Source organism: Cygnus olor, chromosome 11 (assembly GCF_009769625.2).
Source record: "Cygnus olor isolate bCygOlo1 chromosome 11, bCygOlo1.pri.v2, whole genome shotgun sequence".
Taxonomy (NCBI): Eukaryota; Metazoa; Chordata; class Aves; order Anseriformes; family Anatidae; genus Cygnus; species Cygnus olor.
Window position 1 is genome coordinate 17,924,485 of NC_049179.1, and position 20,243 is coordinate 17,944,727.

A 20,243-nucleotide genomic window follows, 5' to 3' on the forward strand; every position below is an offset into this window, starting at 1 on the left:
CATATAGACATCACTACCACCACTGCGTACGTATCACACACATCAAGAAATACCAAATTAAAGCAAGAAAACATATTTAAGTGAATCATCCTCAACATTTTGTTTCCATCTTCTCAGAACTAAGAATAAGCAGATTGAAACGTTTCATAAAACTTAGAATCTATTACTTAAAAAAAGGGGGGGGGTAGAAGAGAGAGCAATAGGAAAAGGTGAGCTCCAAGTTGTGCCCAGCTCCTTGCTCCTCACTCCCGATGCTTTCACTGAAACACGCAGTAGAAGATAGCGATACAGGGATTGTCACGGAGCTGAGAATCAAACAGCAAGGCTTACAAGAGGGAAAAAAAAATCCTGCAGCACAGCAACCTCAAAGTTGCTTTAATAAGAACTGAAATCAACCAAATACTTACTTTAGAGCATTGCCATTAAACTCCTGATGGAGTGAAGACATGAAAACACCTGACTTTAAGGCTGTGCAGTCTACAAGAACCTCACGGCCCTCTTTGTGCTTGAAACTTAGGAGTAGCATCAGGATCTGGCTGAGCAGGAGCCCAAGCACCAGCTGCACTCACCCCGACTGCTTCCCCGAGCCCCCAGAAAAGGGGTATCAACCCTGCACAGGCCCTGGGAAAAAACAAAGGGCTAAGAACCTAACAGTTAACGCCAGCAAGCTTACTGTCCGTAGGCTGGAATTCTGCAGGAGTCTGCACCTTCGCTGCTCTGGGGGTGGTTTGTTTTGCTTTGTTTTGGGGAGGACCACGCCACAGAGCTGGCCGGAGCTATTCCACGCGCAGCACGCGGCAACAACTGCTTTGGGCGAGAAAAACAGATGTCAGCATATCTTGTTTCTATACCTAGTTAAAAAAATCAAAGTATATATATACACACAAATCCTTCTCCTCTCCTCCCTCTCCCAATGTCCTTTGTTCTCCCAGGAAGATGTAGTCTCAAAAACCTTGCTCTTTCGGGCACTTCAGCCTGACTCGAGGTGCCACCCACTTGCTACAGACACCCTCCGGAGGCACCAGCAGCAGCGGCCGCGAGCCAGACCTCCTTCCAGCCACAACCACAGAGCCACTGCAGCCACCCTCCAAACAGATTCCTCCACGGGGAAGCTTGGGAAAGCAGAGGATGATTTCTGGGGATCAGGCAGGGTTAGACATGCCGAGTCACTCGGGAGGAACGACACCGGATCAAGTAACAAAACACCTGCAAAGCAGTATTTCACACATCCACCTCGTTTCAAGAAGCAGCAGACAGCACCTGGCTCGGTGTGACCTGCCGTTCCCTACCTCACCCCAACACTGCGGTCCCCTCCCTCATCCCCCCGCTTCCTTCTCTTTTTATAAAAAAAAAATAAAAAATGGGAGTGGGGAGAAACAAAGGAAGGGGAAAAAAAAAGAAAACATTTTTGAAATTAGAAGTATAAACCTTCGTGTAGGCAAGAGAATATACCGAATTTACATGAAAAAGGCTTCCATTTGGAAGCCTGCAGGCAAATCAGCAGCAAGACATCTCTGATCAGCCATGCAATTCTTCTCTCAAATAAAAACACCTCCATCGGGCATATGGATCATCAACGTGCCTCTTGGAAGGGACGAGAGCGATTAGGTATCACCAGTTACACAAGCTGCACTTTACAAATCCAGTGTCAATTAAAAGATGCTGTGTATTCTGAAACTCCCACACTCCTCATGCCTACACATCATCTGTGGGCTTTGCTGGCAGTAGAAGTAGCGGCATTTGGCCCAATAACAGAGGATGCTGAAGCTTAATTCAATCCTCTTCCCTGCACTCTGGGAGCAAACAAAAGTAACAAACAGAACGAGTCAAAACTGGCCAAGAAGTTTCTCCCAGTAATACTCCACCTTTCGTGCGCAACAAATGGCCAACGTTTTTTTATCACCCAAAAGCGCGCCGTAACGCCCCAGCCCACCAGCACACCGCTCCTTACTCTTGTCACACAGCTGCACCCTCCTCCCGTGCAGACCCTCGCCAAAACCCATGCCGGTGAGGAATTGGCACCTTCATCCCTAGAAAGAAGGAAACTCAACTGGAAAAGGTATAGAGAGGGCTGACAAGGACCTAGAGCTGGTCACATGCACATGAAGACAATCACTTCTCTTCAGTGCTTCAGCCTGAAGAAAAAAAGAGAACTAAAAGTCACAATTGCTGTCAAACTAATGGCACGTACAACGCTTACACCTACAGTTCTTACGAAGTGACCAGCCTTCAGCTGCACTTTAGCTCCTTCTACCACATGGAGATACTGCTCGTTTACAGAAATTTATTTTGCTTTTTAGAAACCTTTCCGAAACTTACTACTTTCTAGACCAAGAAAAAAGCATGCCAGTCTCCAGTCCAGTTTTTTTCTATGCCAGCTCCGAGTAGGAATGAGTCTGAGAAGACAAGAGCTCTCCTGGCCGGAAGCCGTATCTTCAAGCGATGTAACTTCACGTCACTCCACCAGAGCCAGCTACAGCTCCCAGGAGACCACAAGGGAGCTGGAGGGCAGCATTTACAGCAAAGAAGTGCTTCAAGCTGTTGCATGGCTTACTTCAAATAAAATATATTTGTACTGATCAATATTCTTATAAACCAGCTCTCTTTATTCCTATTTAAACGTGAACAGCGTTTGACTAATTTAGGGGACACCAATCACTTTCAGCATTATCACACAAGCAGCAGGTACGCTTAGACTGGGACAGCAGACACGCTGCCTTCCACAACAGTTAACTACGGGTAGAGTTAAAAAAAACAAAAACACAACAGCTTTCCCACTGCAAAATTACGATGGACACATGTTATTCCTAAGTAAGAAAGCTAGATGGATTCCAGTCCCATCTAACTACCCTGTGGTAAGAATTACACCAGGTCCCCCTTACCTGCAGTGGAACAAACAGCGTATTACTAATTCTCACAAAAGAAAGTTTCCTTTTTTGGCATTGGGGCCAAAAAAAAAAAAGTATGAACTCTGAAAATAAGAAACACCAGCTGCTCTCCTAGTGAAATCCTCCTGGCATAGTTAATGCCCCGAACATATGCTTTCAGAAAGCTTCAAGCCACCTCTCTGCCCAGATTTCATTCACCCATACAGCAAACTTCATCTCAACACTTCTGAAATCCTGGAGCCACGAATTTATCAGTGTCATCCTTTGAGTCTAATGGACCTCGCAATCCAAATAATTATAAAAATGTTCCTTTCTCATTAAATGTGGTATAAATAGCTAAACAGTGATCTAAAAGAGTGGGTGTTTTGGGGCTGATTGGCTCTACAAAAGCAAGGGATGAAGACATTTATATTCAAGAGCACGTTTGTCTCCCCTCGTGCATTTAGGAAAAGGCTCTGAAACATGAAAAAACAGGACAAAATTATTCTCCCAAATTAACTTATTTAATAAAAACTTTTTTGTCTTGTTGGACTAGAGCAGACTCAGTAATATCTGAAATCCTAAATAGTAAAGTTTTCCAGACAATGCGGCCATTTATAATAACTATAAGCTGTCAAAATGCCAAAGTATAAAAAGCAACTAAAATGGCAACTTGGATATCTCAATCCCTTTCATCTTACGGAAGCAGACTAACATCTGAAGAAGGAATCCAAGTGGGAAGCACCTGCCAACTGGTACGTCCCTACTGCCCCGCTTTTAATCCCCCATACAACCCCCAGCAGTGCAGTATTGCCCCACAGACCCTGGGATCACCCAGAGGTGGGCTCGAAATAAGAGGAGGGAGAAGGGTGGAGAAGGCATTACGCTGACTGGCATACCACAACGCTTCGGGTTCTACTGAAGTTTGGTAACACTCGTGTTATTGTACCAACAGCAGTACAGAAGTCATTTATACAAAATCAGGTATTCTCTTTCTTTTCAAGTTACTTTTTGCCGGGGCCACAATCCATGCTAAAGTCCTTGAGGTGCTGTTTCACTTTTAGAAATAAGAAGCTACATCTATCCACCTGCAATAGTCTAGATTCAACTCTTTTTCCAAACATCAAAACGGATAAATAGCGATGTAACTCTGGCCTCAGGGACCGAGGAAATTCAGGTCCCAGGTGTGCAAGGCACAAACACATTGCAAAATGCAGGCACCATCACTGGCACTGCCCCGTGTGCCCTAGTGAACAGCCGCCGGTGCCTTACACCAACTGCCCCCCCGTGTGCCTATTCCGGGCGCACAGCGCCGTGTGCCGGCTGCGTCACGCAGCGAGGGACTGCCTTGGGTGGTGCAGCAGTCCCAGGCTCAGTGCTTCCACAGCAAGCACCCGTTGGCTGAACTGGTTTGGTAATTCGCTCCAACAGAGCGACATGTCACCACGAACGATAGTATGACAACATCTCCTCAGCTATCTCCAAGCCAGCCTCTGTATTTGAAATGAATTTGTTTGTTTGTTGGACGCGCAGGGTGGATGTTCGGTTCACCCTTGAAGTGAATTGGAGCACTCAGACCCCAAAATCCTGCAGGCTGTCCAAACCTGCCATCATCTTCAAGGCTGCACTTTAACTCCTCGGGAATCCCCTCCCTGCTCATGAAAGAAAATGATTTATTCTACTGAAAGCTCTCTCTTAGTCTTACTTCGTTGCTCTTCTGCAAAACATTTAGATGTTTAGTTCCATTTATTTTGTTACCCCGCTACAGTTAAACTAACTCTTCTTGCGAAATAAGAACACAATTATGAAATCTGCAATTCTAAGTATGATCTCCTCTCCCAATATACTTTTAAACTTGAACCAGGCTAAGACTGCTGTTTGTTCGTGTTCGAACAATGTTTTTATTTACCATGGATAAAAGAATTATCTAATACCACTTACACAGAGTCATAAATTGATTTTTGATTAATATTTAATCAAAAACAAACAGACCCATCTGTGAGAAAAAAAAAGAGGGAGCAGAAAGCCCTGTTCATGAGAATTTCTTGAGCATCTGCTCTGCCCAGCTCTGGGCGGTGACAACGGATCCGTCCCCTTCTGCTGGTACAAGAGCACAGCACTGTTGACAAAGCCATTCGCTACAGCTAGAGAGTTTCCTCTGGGAAACACTAATTTACAACAAGATTATTTACACTAAATACAGAAACTCTACAGCACAAAATAAGATCTAAGCACTTGACAGGAATTTAAAGCACTGGGACAAGGCTCCCTCTCCGTGGCAGGCAGGCAGCCAGAGGTGGACGTCTCGCCTCCAGCCCTCTTCCTCCCCGGTGCCACCACCTGCCAGGGCCATGTCCGAAACCAGTGCTGAAATCCGATGGCTCGCTGGGGATGAAGTCACAGTTTAAAAGAAAACTGAATATCCAAGGCTTCATTGCAGCATGACTTCTCTGCCAAAAGACTCAAAGGATCAGGGGAGCATCAGCATTTAGAAATACTCAGCATTCAGGATCAGTACTGTGTCATAAAAAAAAAAACCAACAACAAATACACATGAAAAATGAACATTTCTAATTTTAATCGGAAGAATGAAAGAGGCTATTCAACCTCAGAAGAGGCTCCCTTTCAAAGCAGAAGCGTATATACCAGTCTGGCGTAAACAGCTTGCCAGCATGCTCTCGGGAGGGGTGTGAGATCCCAAAGCCACCCGGGGATATTTTGAGCAGCGCGGGCACACCAGGAAGGCAGGAAGTTTTTCAGCACCATGTAGTGAAGCGGTTCTTTCCTCTTCTGGACACAGCTTCAGCAACACCTGAGCTAATCTGCAGGATCTTGTCATTCCTTTCTCACTTTTTCTTTCTCATTTTTGCATAAGAGACCAGACAGGCAAACCACGCTTCTTTGAAACTTTCCACAGTCCCCAAGCCTCTTTGCACCAAATGTAAATACAAAGTAAATTTTTCAACAATTAAGGTCTCCCAAAGAAAGGTGGTACATAAAAAAAAAAAGGGATAAGAACAATCTTAATTAGAGCTCTCTTAACACACTATGATAATGAGCACTTAATCTTTATCAGACATGAAAAAGTTACTCTTGTTCTGAATTATCCAAAGGTTGGTCTAAAGAACGGGGACCTCGTCTCTTGCAGCGAGGAACAGCATTTCCTGAGGCCTGTTTCTGCCTTCCACTGACAGTTCTGATTTTGGCTTTAGGAAAATAACTAACGGCATGTCCTCAGCTGGAGGAAAAATGTTCCCTTCTTCCCCCTGGCCGAGATGCTCATAAAAGAGCAGCATCACCACTCGTAGTAACGCTGCATTTCATTAGCCTTCGGGAAAACAGAAAGACTGAACCTCTGGCTATCCTTGTTTAGGTAAACAAAGGGAGCTGATTACACAGTTAATACTTGGTTTTGTTCATATTCCCCTTCCTCCTTCCCACCTCCCGCTCGAGCCCCGGCCTAGAATTACAGCCCAACAATAGCCCAATTGTAGCCCCCGGCAGCGACTTCCATCCGAACAATAGATCTTCCCCTTTTCTCTCCACCCAAAGTCAAATTAATAAGGAAAAAATTCTCTGATTACAGGGCAAAGAAAAACATTTTTAAGGGGGAAGACAGAGAGACCTATGTCCATACCACGGGGCTCTGAGCTTCCTTTGTACAGAAGAATTCGCATTCCCCTTCCCAGGCTCCTTTGTATCCCCCAGCCCCTCCTATGCCGGGGACGGGATCGGGAGGAAGGTTATGTGCCCTGGCACGACCGGCATTTCCTAAGAAGGTCACCGCGACGGCTGCGCTGGGGTACGCCGTTTAACAGGGCTCGCCTACTCCTACAAGGACGGGGGGAGAGCTGCAAACCCCCCTTTGTTAGGCCCCGAGATAACCTGGAAGGGCACATGCCTTCCCCCAAAGCAGAGTTCATAGAAATTCACGCTGCGAGGAGCAGAGCAGACTGGATTTACAAAAACAACATTGTGAGCTTTTTTTGTAAAGACTATTTACATATAGGAACAAATATGTTTTATTTCCCACTTTCCAGATGAAAGAATACATCTTACAGCACTGCAAATATTCTGGTAACGTGTGCCAAAACCCCAAAACAGAGGGAGAAGCCCCTCCTTCCTCTGGAGAGACAAAACCATCCCAACTCACCATAACGTGACTGCCGCAAGTCCAGCACTCGGCTCGTTATTTGCTTCTGGACGCTAAGGAGCCCAACATCTACTTCCAAAACAAAGTGATAACAAACAGACAAAGCTGCTTTCCATAGAAGTTGTCAAATATTTCAAAAAATTTTCTTGTGCTCTGCCAACGATCAGTCCATCCCTTGCAGGGGCTCTACCACTGCAACCAGGGCAACATCTTTTGGGGGGGGGGGGGGGGGCAACAGCAGCGGGGAACACATGGTGGTTTGTCATCGGGCCGTAACTGCCAAAGCAGCCCAACATGAAATTCATATTGATATTAGTATTTGCTCCTACGACAGCTACTTAAAAGCTCCTTTGAAGTGCCTCTGAATATGTGAAATTCGTCTGCATTAGTCGAGGTTTATTCTCGTCCAGGTTTAAGCACTTGCTCAGTCACTGCTCTCACTGATACTGCCATCTGATTTCTCCCCACTGAAACTATTAAAAACGGTTCTGTCATTTGGCTGTTGCGACTGGGAACACGAACACCGCCAGGTCCCGTTTCACTAAGGAAACGCCAGCCTACATACACACACTGAACAGAAAACCCAACACTGCAAACGCCTTCGCCACGTACGTATGGAGCCCGCCTTGTCAGCAGGGCTCCCCCACCAGCTGAGGGCACAGCGAGAGGTAACCTTCTTCTTAATGAACACGCTCAAACTGCAGTTTTAACAGAAACCTGCAGCTGAAAAGGTCCCCACATGGGAACCTCCAGGAGCCGCAGGGGGATCAGGCCAGACCTTTTGGCTTTTGCTCAGATCACAGGCGCAGCTGGGATGCAGCTCTCAAGCATCCACCCCACCTACCACCCTGCCAGGCTCCGGGCAAACACAGCTTCTCGCTGTAATGGACAACGTGTCTGTAAGATGTAAAAGGGAGACGTGGGTGCAGCTGCCGTCCACCAAGCTTCACGAACCCACCCGAGCCCCACGGAGGAAGGCAGCTCTCCGTGTTACCGCTGCCCTGCGAGCCTCACCCGCCCTCTTCAGCCAGGCTTCTCCAGCCACACGCAGATCCTGAAGCTATGATTTAGGTCCTACATTTTGAGGAAAAGGCTCGTTTTTAAGATGCCAAAGCAGTGTTGTATCAACAAGCAGCAGGTATACTCACTGTATAGGAATTCTGTGGTGTGGGTGAAAGCGCTGCATCTGCTAGAAAAACAATATACTGGTATTTTAACAGGCAGCAACAATGTGTGTTTTTTTTTGTTTTGAAAAAAATCAACACTGACATTGTTCCTTACACTCCTTAAGGAGGATTACTAACATTTCCTTGCTTCATTTCCTTTTTGGTTAATGTTTAAAGGCAAATATTTTGTTTATAAGTTAACCGAGCACACATCCAGCTGATTTGTCTCAGCGTACTTCCTGCAAATTCACTCCGCAAAGATCTCCAGGCTGCCAACGGCTGCCACCCAGTGCAGTCAGATAACCAGGGTACATCTGTGGGAGTCGCAGGACTGGAAAAGAAAAAAGCACCAGCTATTCCTCTTTCTGCAGCGAGGCATTTATGAGGTGAAGATGTCATGCAGAAGTCCAATATCTGCAACAGCTCGTAAATAACATAGCTTGACACTTCCCTCACAGACAGTAGAGGAAAAACACAAAACAGCCACCACCACTGGTTTGTTTATATAGGTTAATTTAGAGTTAGCTTCAAACTCCAGTTCACTTTATGGGTGTGAGTAAGCCCCACCTGTCCGTCCTTTCTATACTTGGGACTAAAGAACAGATGAGAAAACAATACTCGTGCAACTTTCTGGTGTGTAACCTTCACGTCCAGCATCTCTAACCTGCCAAGGAAGGAGCACACGGATGACTGAAACACTATGAGGACGCAGCGTCCCTCAGAAATCCAAAATATTTTTCCACAAGGGAGGGATTTTGCTTGTAACTGAAAGCCCTCTGCTTTCCAGAATGGATCGAAGTACCAAAGCAGAACGACTCGCCCAAGATCCCCACCGACCCGAGTCTTCCTGCGCCCCCAAATCCATTCCACTAACCTGGCTGCCCTCCACAACACCTCTACAAACCCGAGGTGGGCCACGTGTCATGCAGAAAGCGGAGGCAGTGATTCAAGACATCCACACGGTAATGCCTTTGGCTCACGTGCCGTGCAGTTGCTAATGCCTTTCCTTCCACTTCTGTCAAGTTAGAGCCACCTCAGTTTCCAGGTTTGAGCACGGATCACCCCAAAGCCTCGCTGCTAAAGCACCTCTGCTACGTAGCTCCAAGGAAAGCAAGACGGAGGGAGGCATGAGCGGGAAGCCTTGCACGCCCCCCCTCCCACCACTGAACTTCCTTTCAGCAGCACGCTCGGCCACACTCACAATTTTTAGCATTCGGCGAGGGGAGCTGTAATTCCTCACTTAGGTTCATTTAAGGACCTTAATTGTTTGTTTTGGCTCCAACCAGTAACCATGTTTATGAAAAACAGGTTAAGCTTTTGGCACCAAATTGTTTTCAAAAAAACCTCAGCCTTTGAAAGAGTGCTTGCTTAAAAAATTGTTTTTCTACCTCTAGACCCTGTATTTTCTCTTCAGAGACATTTCATCTCTGCTCCTCACTACGCCAGTGTTAGCATTTCGTGTTTCCATTAATAACCCATTTCCCTCAACAGCTTAAACGCGATCTAAAAGATTCTGAGCTAAAATTTAGCATGTGAAATTTCTGGGAACTGTAAAAGCTATTAATTCTAGACCAAAACCCAAGACTCCCCCTCACTTGACCATTCACAGATTCCAAGTTTCAAGATACATTTGCACAAGTAAGGTGGCTGTGTACAGCGTGAGTACCGCCACCTTGCTGGAGGCTAACCTTTACTATTTGTCATTTTAACTCAAAGAAACTCTTGACTCCTCACGGCACCTCTCGTGTTTCTTCCAAATACTCACAGAATTGTCTTGTAGAAGTGAGACATCACTAGTCCAAACCTGGCCACAACAGTTTACACTCGTGCTCTGAGTATATACGAGCAGATTTCACTCCGCACTCAGCCTCCGGTGCCAAAAAACCACCAGCAGGAGTCACAGCCCAGAGCCCAGCACGCAGCCGGTGCCACTCCTGACGAAAGTGCATCTATAAATGCAGTAGGAAACCCTGGGCTCACATCAGTCCCTTTCTTCTTTAGTTCATTAAACAGCTGTTTCCATTATGGCTGGATTCCAGTTTAATAGTTTTGTAAAATATTTTATTAGTTTCAAGACTTGAAAAATTATTCTGGATGCTGAGGAAGAAATTCTGGTGAGACTTTTCTCTTGAAGGTAGAATCAGAAATGACAAGGCTAAAGTCTCAGGACTGTAAAATTATCAGAAGCCTACCTTGAAAAATAAACACTACATTTTTCACTGTCTGTTTGTCATCTACATCGAAGCATACACTTCAGTTAGCCACTTGCACAGCATGTGAAGAACTAAAAAGGGGGAAAAAAAGATTGGGGCGGGGTGCTAAAAAAGATTGGGGTGGGGTGAGGGAACCAACTATCAGCATCTCACAAAAAGCAAAAATATATCAATATATTTAAAAAATAAAGACAAAACAAGATCCCAGTGCAACACCAGGCTGCTCCGACACCGCAAGACGTGCTCAGGGACTTGCAGACTGGCATCACATTCAGATCCCAGCCCCAGACCATGTCACCAACACGTCCTGCCTGCTTTCAGTGGACCTGAAGCTATCAGGGCTTACCCTGAGAGCGTCAGAACCCAGGGTAAGGCAAAGCAGAGCTGGGAGAGCATCCGAGCCGCCTTGGAGCCCGTAGCCAGCACACCAAGAGCTTGGGATCAGCCGTGCCGCTTGTGGAAGCGCCTGCCCAGCTGTCCCGTCAGCTGCCAGCGGCAGAGAAGTGGGACAGAGGAAGCAGAGAGCACAAAGCACAACCATCCAAGCCGTTTTGGTAACGCTGCCTACCAATTTTAACTTAATATCAGCTTACCCAAAAGCGAAGTCCAACCTCAGAATACAGCTTTGGTCACATTACCGGCATGTAAAATTAAAGCTCGTGCAATACGCTAGAACTGATGAGAGGAGAGACTGTGTGATTTGACCTTCTGCACCAGCCAGGGGTTTCTAACCATCCGCCTACAGCTGGATCCCCAGGCCTATATCTGGCCACCCCAGCTACAGCAGCTCCTGTTTTACAAGGAGACAAATCTCACCACCACCCCACTCCTCTACCAAAGCAAGGCTCACTATAGAGCGTACGAGTCCAAGTGGCAAGGATGTCCCAGCCACCAGCAAAAGCCCCCATCAGCGGCACAGTAAAACAGCAAAGAGACACACGCTTCAACCCGCTGCACTGGGGCCACGCTGGCTGGTGAATTTAATATCACACTTTTTGAAATAGCTCGGTACACAGTCTGTGTTGGAAAACTGAGCCCCACAGAGATCTCCAACTTGTGCTTCAACGTAGAATTTGCCAGTTTAACTCATCAGAAATAACTTGGAGTAGCAATTGCGGGTAGAAAAAAGATCTTTATGTCTAGTCTTCAGTTTTCAACTCAGCTATATAAGACTTTCCCAGAATTAGATAAGCTAAAAATGGAAGCACTTCAGCTGTACTGTTTTTGCTTTCAACTAACAAGTGTTCCTCTAGGAAACCACATACGAGAGATGCCCTATAAATTAGGATTTTAAAAAAATTAGTTGCTATTTTTCAACGACACCCTATAAAGAGTAGCTGTCCAGTATAGAGAGCTGCAGCTTCTCCCTCCAAGGGGGGCTCAAAACTGTTTTGGCTTCAGCTTCATTACAGAAGCCCTAAAGCAGCCACCAGAGCTTGCCAAGAGCAGAGGGAACACAGCACAGCCACGGTTATTGCTGCCCCCAGAGCATCTTCCCCGACTCAGCTTGCGTGCGACACCTCAGGTGCCTGTGGCTCACCTCGCTTGGGCAGGGATGGGAAATGCAGGCTCTGTGCTGTGTGCGTGCACATGCAGTCGTGTACAAGTGTACACACTTACAATCGTCTGTCAGCTGCAGCCTGGAATGTGTCCTGGTCTCGTTAGGTGCCCTAAGCTCTTCTGAAACGTTGTCAGTTGTGAATACAGCATGCTTCTTTCTACCCTCAGCATCAATGCTGCTAAGCCACCAGGAGGAATTTAAGCGGGTACCATTATTTTAGTTACTTTCCCAATGTCCTGTATTCTGATGAAATACTTGTGAATACAGCAGGATTCTTTACAAGAAAAGAAGGATACTGTACACAGGACTGAAAACCTAGATCTCCTCTCCTTGGCCTAATGATGCAGGGGCTCTCCATACACCTGGTGATGAAGAAAAAAAAATCTAAGATGCCATTTGATTTACAGCTCCAGTGAGGTATCTTAATAATATAGCTACCTTAAACTGTTGCATACGTTTAAAAAACATTCTGACTCCCTCCGAGATGAATTACAGTGGCTGTATGTCTCGCTGACGCTCACATCTATTTTTTTTGTTCCTCCAAGAAAACAATTACAAAACATTAAATCACTTTTATATTGCGCTATGAAAACAGAAACCTTTAATTTGGGCCATGATATGAATGGCTTCCACAACCACCAGAGAATATGCAGGCTGCTTTGCTGCTCGGCTTCCTGTTTGCAGCAAATCTAATTTATGGGGCAGTTGCCAGAGGTCAGGAGGAATCAACTGCTCGCAGCCTTGCGTTTCGCGATTTCTCTGCCTGTGAGGGCAGCACGCCTCTTCCTACCTTTTCACCCCGCACGGAAGCGATCGAACACACAACCCTAATGAAACCTTTGCACTAACTGCTTCCCGAGCCTTGTACTTAACTCTCGTCCTAATGATCGTTTCAGGAATCCCAACCTGGAACAAGGGGCTATCTTTAAAGCTGCTCAACATCTCTGGTATGTGCCACGTGAAATCCAACGTAGACCCAAGTCAGTAAGAAATTCCAATTGCTGGACTGGAGCAAATTACCTACTGCTGAAAACCTAAAACCACTACTGTCATGACATTACTTCTTGTCCCAAACACAGACAAAACCTTCCTGCATCCCTCCCTCCTCGTTTCTGTTCTCACAGAACGTTTTTAATCCAAAAGCATGAAACTAGACTACAGCCCGGAGGAGGCACTCGTTCTAGATGACTGCTTTTCCTGAACATCGCCACAAACTTGCCAGGGAAAGAGTGAGGAAATATCTTCTTTGGGGATAGGAAAAAAAAAAAATAAAAAAAAAAGCAGTACTAGAAATAATAGGGTCCTGCTGTTGCATCCTTTTAGTATCTATCCTCAAAGACTAAGTTTTTGTTCTAGATCTGTTTGCTCACATCCTTCTTCTCTGACCGGTGCCAACGATGTCCTCACTCAATATAATATTTCATACTTTTCTTTTTAATCTACCTCCAACTGTACACACAGTCATTGTTTGGAGTGTCAGACGGGGTGCCTCAGCTCGCTGGTTTGAAAAGGTACTAAATTTCACTCAGAAATAATAAACAGCTCCTCCAGCCTCCAACAGCTCGAGCCACCAAGATGTTGGGCTCAGCCTCTGCTAACTGGCTAACAGGAAACAGCAGCAGTGTGAGAACGCCGAGCTTATCTGTGGGGTTTGCTAACCATGGAAGTAGTGGAAAATAAGACTCAAAAAATGTATAGCACAAAACTAAGAAAATCAGAAAGGTCTGTAATACGTGTCAAAAGCAAAAATCGCACACCAACACCGATCCTGCTCAGCACGCAGGATAGAAGAGCAAGTGCTGTAAAAACAGTAAGCAAAGCAGTTTGCCTGCTCTTCATGCGTTTCATTACAGAGCCATAAAGCTCCCACGCAGTTCCACAGCCCTGGGAAACATGGGAATCCCACGAGCTGCAGGAGCGACGAATTGCGTCTCGTGTGCATTTAACTCACAGATAACAAACTTCAAAGGGCTCGGTGCCCAGCAGTTCCCGGTGGTGAAGGGGTGAGCAGGGGCTGCTCCTCTTGTTCGGCGGGCAGGGGGCTGCCAGGCGCGTGACACCACCCTGCTGATTGGCCCGCAGTGACATCATTTTAGTTTTCGGCTCTGGGTTTGCCGTCAGCTCCCCCCTTTCGGGGACCTCCGGACCTCACACAGACCCGCCAAGAGGGCTGAGCACAGCAAGCCCCGTGCAGGCAGCGCCTTCCCACCTCGGGGCTCTCCGGACGTGAGGGGACGCGGGGAATGGAGAGGCCTCTTGTCTCTGCGCCGTGGGGCGGTGAGAGCGTCCAGAGGCTATGCAGGAGGCAGCCTGACAGCAACGCGGCCGGAGTTAAAGCCCATCTCCAAAAGGTTTGCTGCAGGAAGACCTGAAGACTGGAAAAATGGAAACCATATGCAACGCACCAACAGACTCAACGCCACCCATTCGCGCACACATCACGATACACGGACACACAACAAAGAGTGCACCAGCGGGGCAAAAGCCCTTCAAAAACCGCTCAGAAGCATCCAAGCTTTTGTCCACGTCCGCAGCAGGGCTCACAAAGCAGCATCTCGGCGGACCCCTGAGCGCCGGCGAGGCTGCCTTTGTTGGAGCTCGACATCCTGCCGCCCCAGCACGCTCGCCCCTTCCCGGCTCGGCTGGCCGAAACCTGAGCCGAAGGAATGTTAATTTCTCCAGCGATTTTTTAAAAGCACCGAATGAAAGTAACTTGATATTTTCCCCTTCTTGAAAAATATTATCTTAGAGCGCATACAAGTGTAGGAAAACATATCTGGTCTACAAGGCTTTGGAGGGACAAACAGAAAGGGGTGCTCTGCCTCCATGTGCCGACCGAGCCGCACGCTTTCGGTTTAGCACGCCAGGAGGTGTGTGCACGCACCTACACACACAGGCATACGAATTATTTGTGTGCACAGAAACACAGACCCGCCAGGCAGAGGATCAGTTTCGAGTAAGTACAAAAACATGAACTCAAGCTCAGCGTGAGCTAACATCACAAACACGGCATGGGGAGTAACTCCTCCAGCACAGGACTTCACCTAGTCATGGATCAAAACGTACCCACGGTGTCTGCGATTTAAAAATCTTTTTCGGAACGATTTACACACAAAATCAATTAAGCAAATACAATGCTGCTCGGGAAACCAGTTCCCGTATTTACATAATGGATTTTCTGCACACTTCCAGCACCAGGCACCCTAAGGGCATCTCCCCTGTACCATGTCCCACGGAAGGAGCAGGAGGCAGAAGGGTGGTCATCCCACAGACCCCAAATCTCTCAATCATCGCCATGTACGAACACCAGCCAGCATCATGTTATGCGACTGTGCAACTTTCAGACAGGCTGCACTGCTGTCTGAACACGATGGGAAGACAAGCTTTCAAAGAGAAGCTTTTTCTGCATAAAAAGGCAGTACCTTTAGCCACTGTAAATCCAAGCCAATGTAGCTTTAGCTCCACCTAAGTTCACACCCAGCACCACCAATCTAATCATCTCTTACACATTACGATACCACTACTTCTGTATTTTAAAAAAGCGTATTTCAAGTCACTGAATCAATGTTGAGTTTTATGTTTAAAAGTATCCTCAAAACCACAGCACTACATTTAAAACTGTGCCTTAATAGTTTCAGTTTTAATATATACTGCTTCCTACTTCAGCACATTTTACCAAAACAGCAATTCAGGCCATGCTCTCCTTAGACACAAGGAAACTGAAAGCTTTTATGTGCAAATGAAATAGAAATGCTGTAGAACTGCTCTCACTTCAACTTCTAGACAATAACAAGGAAGGGAAAAAACCCCGGTGAAATTAAGCAAATACAGAAGTGAGATTTTGTTTTGTTTACCTCGTGTGGTTTGGAATCTGGTATTTCACAGCGGTTATTTTCCACCAACCATCATCTCAGCAATCAAAGCTGCCTTGCTGCCACATGAGAAATGACTCGAAAAAGCAGAATCTGTTCTCATCAACACACGTCGATTGGGGTTAACAGGGTAAACCCCAAATGCATCAAGGCGACACAGGTACAGTTTAGTCTGTCTGATCTTCTGCAGCAGACACGAGACAGCTGCTGGAAGACAGATAGGCTCTCTGCCATTATCACAAGGGAATAGGTCATGCTTAGAGCACCATAGTGAGCCTTCTGGCTCGGCAAGCTTTTCCTGACTTCAGCAAAACAGGCTGCAGTCGTTAAGCAGGGCCTGAAACGTAACTAACTCTTCATTTATCATTTACTTCCCAGAATGCTCTAAGCAGCCTTTTGTGCAAAACAATGTGTTTTCATCAGCCGTGGGAGCACACATTCTTCTCCCGTAACGTCTCACCAAGAACAACGCCAGCAACATCCAACAGGGCAGCTGAGCGTACCTTGCAGCAGGAACCATCTTGGGGAATCATAGCTCTGATTCCAGCAAGATAGCACTTCTCCGAGCTCCTTGGGCAAAGTGAAAAGATTTACCCCCTGATCTGATACAAATTGACAAAGAATTAGAGTTGGGTGCCCTGATAACGTTTGCCTTCATTTTCATTTCACAAGACTGAGAAGGTTTCTAAACTGCTCCTATTAACCACCACAGTTCACAATATGCCTTCAAAACACTCCCCCACCCAACCACCCTGAAGTAGCAACCTAAAATGATTCAAAGAGGAGGAGCAGAGGAGTGACTGCTGCAGGAGAACACCACCACCACATGCTAGAAGGCAAGGACATGCCAGACGAGGAATCACTGGACAAACATAACCGTATGGAAGTTCCCAAATCGACCAGCTGAAATGAATTATCTGAGGTATCTCCCCAAAGTACACATGAAACAATCCCACGATTCAGGTAATTAGATAATACTGATGAGCATTAGACAGTCTCGGGCAGATTTGTTTCGGAAACCATGTCCTAGCAGCCCTTCTGTCACCCAAAGCAGCGTTTCTCAAGTTCAACACAAACAAGCCTAGAAGGACCACTTGGCCTTTGCAGAAAGGGTTCTGAGATTTCTTTTACACAGTACTGCCACAAAGTGACAGCTATTATAGTTTCAGTATTTATTCACTACATTTAGTATCTTCCATTTTAGTTATCTTTTTCAAGGGCTTAGGGATTTCTCATTTTTAGTATTACTTTTAATCTGCACTCCTGATGCCTTCTAGGTCACCTCCAGAGCCTGGGCCTCGAGCTGAGGAAAACTGGTTCAAGTCACAGCATTTATTTCGGGCCTCTCCATCAGGATCGTCTCCTCCTGGGTCCTCCCTACCTCCTTCCTTCTCTCGCTACGCCTACACAGGGAAAATTGAGTAAGATCTAACATTTCCCAATGCTACCGCTGCAAAACACACTAGACAAAAGCACAAAGGACCTGAAACAAATCCCTAGAAGCAGCTCATGGGTGTCTTTATTTACAGCACCAAATGGAGTTCTGCGGAATTGGTGTGCGTGTTTGTTTTAATAGCAGGACTTTCACTGCAGCACAGATTGAAGGCATGTGTACTCTCTGCCACTTAGGAAAACTGTGCAACTACCGGACAGGAAGAACAAAAGGAAGAAATACAACTTCCAAAACAAGAAGAGAGGTAAACTCAGCTTCCCCACCCACTTTCCACAGAAACACCAAATATTTTCTTTCATAAATAATTGCAATAGGATGCCGTAGCCTTTTCCAAGCAAACAATAGCGAGATTGTGTAATGCTTCACCCGAGGCAGGCCCGGGGGGGACAGGGGACACAAAGGCCGGCTTTCAGGGCCCGGGGCCTCTCGCTGGGCTCGGCGGGCATCGCTCCCTGCCCGCCGCCTCGGCCTCCCTCGCCGCCTCAACATTGAAGCATTGGCCATCCATCGGAGACGCTCCTGCTACACAACAACAAAACAAACAAACAAAAGCTTGTTATGAAGCCCCTCCGGCTCCGCCGCAGACCTCACACGGAGCAACGCCTCACGGTGCCCCGGGACAGGCCTGGTCGGCGGCCGTGTGTGACGGGGCCTGAGGGGCCCGCTGCAGCCCCTTGCTCGGCCCTGCGATGAAAGTTGTCGAAGGGCAGCCACCGTGGGCTGGGAAGGGTTGTGCTGCTGCAGATATGAAGGGAAAACAATGAGAAGATCTCCTCTGCCTATGAGGTGTTTTGAAACAATCGCCCGTTTGAGTTGAGAAACCCGAGAGCTGTAATTCACTTACTGATTCACCTTCCTCCTTCATGTCAGGAATTAGAAAACAACCCGCCCCACCAACATCAAAGGAATAATCGTGTTCCCCAGTAACCAAACAGCCATGAAAGGCATTCCTGCCTGCCTTTCATGTTGCAGACAGCTCCGCCGGTGTACAGCGAGTGACTAACTCCAAGCCCAGCTCCACATCTAGCCATCTTGGGGCTCTGGGCAAAACATGTCTTCCAGGCAGATTACCCAGCTGGTTACCCCACCTCGGAGAGCAGTAGACACAAGTTATATATATTATATATATATATGTATTGTCAGATTCATCAGGAAGTACTCACACTGGGAAAAGAGTGAGCTGGAGTAACACGAGCACCTAATTCTGCCCACAACCACAGCTTGGTACCAGCAGCCTGTGCGGGCACCATCTCCCTCGAGCCAAAAGTTTAGCACAGAACACTATTTAATAAGTACAGTCTATTATTCTGTTTTAAAACGAATATAATATCACAAATCAGCTGAGACCTACTGGTTAGAATGCTCTTTACAATAGAAAATTTAAGAAGCAACAGGTAAGCATGGCCACTTGTAAGGGCACAGATAGTTATGCAGTAGATTGCGATCAGTCGGATTATTTTGTTTGTTTTCTGAAGTGCATCAAAAACACGGCAAGAAACACATCAGTGCGGGTAAATTGATCTGAACTACACTTCAAAACACCCACCATGCTAGGCACAAAGGAAACAACAGACAGGTGCTAGCCACAGCAATTAACCCAAAGTTTATGACAAATTTATGCAAAACGCTTGCTTTAAAACTCAGGGGGAAAACAGTAAAATAAAATGCAGAACAGAAACATAAGGTCAAAGAACTTCAAGACACATTACAGATGGTGACACTGCCTTTTTTTTTTTTTTGGTGGTGGTGGTGTTTTGTTTTGTTTTTTCTTTAAATAGGCTAAAGTATAAAGAGAGAGGCATCCAGAAAATGGGGAAAAGCTAATGGAGCAAAACCACTTACCACCGACCTTACCCGGTCATCCTTGTAAAAACATGCTTTGAGACATTATAGTGTATTTCAAAAAACACTCTGCTTTGCCACAAAAGGAAAACTTCCTTAAGGACTCAACGCCACAGAGCAACACCCCGTGGCACCCTCCCCATGCCAGGGCAGCTCGGGCACCACGGATCCCCCAGCTGCGCTGTCTCCCTGCTCCCCATGGCTGAAGGCTGGGTGCCCCTATTAAGGGATCAAACAGAGATCCAACCAAACCTTGTCGTACCATTAAAAAAATAATAATTAATGAAGTTCTCCACGATAGCAGTTTTTTTCTTTTTCTTTTTTTTTTTGGTCAGAAATATTTCCCCCTTGGCTCTCTACACATAATGTCTATTTTTAACTTCAGGCTCATTACTGATAATTTGCAAAGAGATTTAAAACACCGCCCATCAGCTGAGTACGAACATGTTTCCACAATACATATATGTAAGAGCTTAGTTTGGGGTTACAACGATTCCATGCTTTTTCCTTGTTTCAGGTGATAAAAGGTTCTGGCTGAACTCGGTGCATATGTAGACAGAAATTTGGTACGTACATTTGACAGATACTAAAACATCATGTATACATTAATCAGTGTGAAAAACTTAGATAAAAACAGGGTTTCTCAATGGACTCTGCAGATAATCAATTTCATCAAACTGCTTTAGAAGTTCATTCCACGAACTACTTCAAACAGCTTCTGCCGTAACAAGTTCCAGCCTGGGCTCTGTAAATCACTCAGCCCCTGAGGAGCACGCGGGGTTTGGGAGATCACCGACAGCCTCTGCCTGCTTTGCTGAGGGCTCAGGAGATCGGGGTCTTGCGTGGATCAGTGGAGCCAAGCTGCAGAAAAGCAACCTGGAAATGCCAAGAAAGCTTTCCCTGCCCACATCTCCAGGCTCAGTAAAAAGTCAATTGTTAAGATGTAAAGAAAAAAAACGTGTATTTAGCAACGTTGCCTTCCCTTTAAATATCGTAACTAAAAGTAACTTGACAGTATGTAATGGCCTGGATTACAATGCATTAACTTGTCAAAAAATACATAACAGTGCTGTAACACAGAAGGTCGAGAACAAAGAACACCTTCAAAAGGTACCT

The 20,243-nt window shown here is 46.2% G+C and overlaps 1 protein-coding gene across 5 annotated transcripts in view; it reads right to left on the minus strand.

Annotated features, from left to right (window-relative positions):
• The window catches only part of IGF1R (insulin like growth factor 1 receptor), a 180,621-nt gene that overhangs the window by 74,715 nt on the left and 85,663 nt on the right, over nt 1-20,243 (minus strand). The window contains exon 1 of one of the 5 annotated variants that reach the window (XM_040569641.1): nt 408-425. The exons of the other annotated variants lie outside the window; for them this stretch is intronic. Within the exon in view, the coding sequence (XP_040425575.1) occupies nt 408 (1 nt within the window). The 5' untranslated portion in view covers nt 409-425. Of the gene's footprint in view, nt 1-407; nt 426-20,243 lie in introns of those variants that run through there. 5 annotated transcript variants of the gene reach the window in all.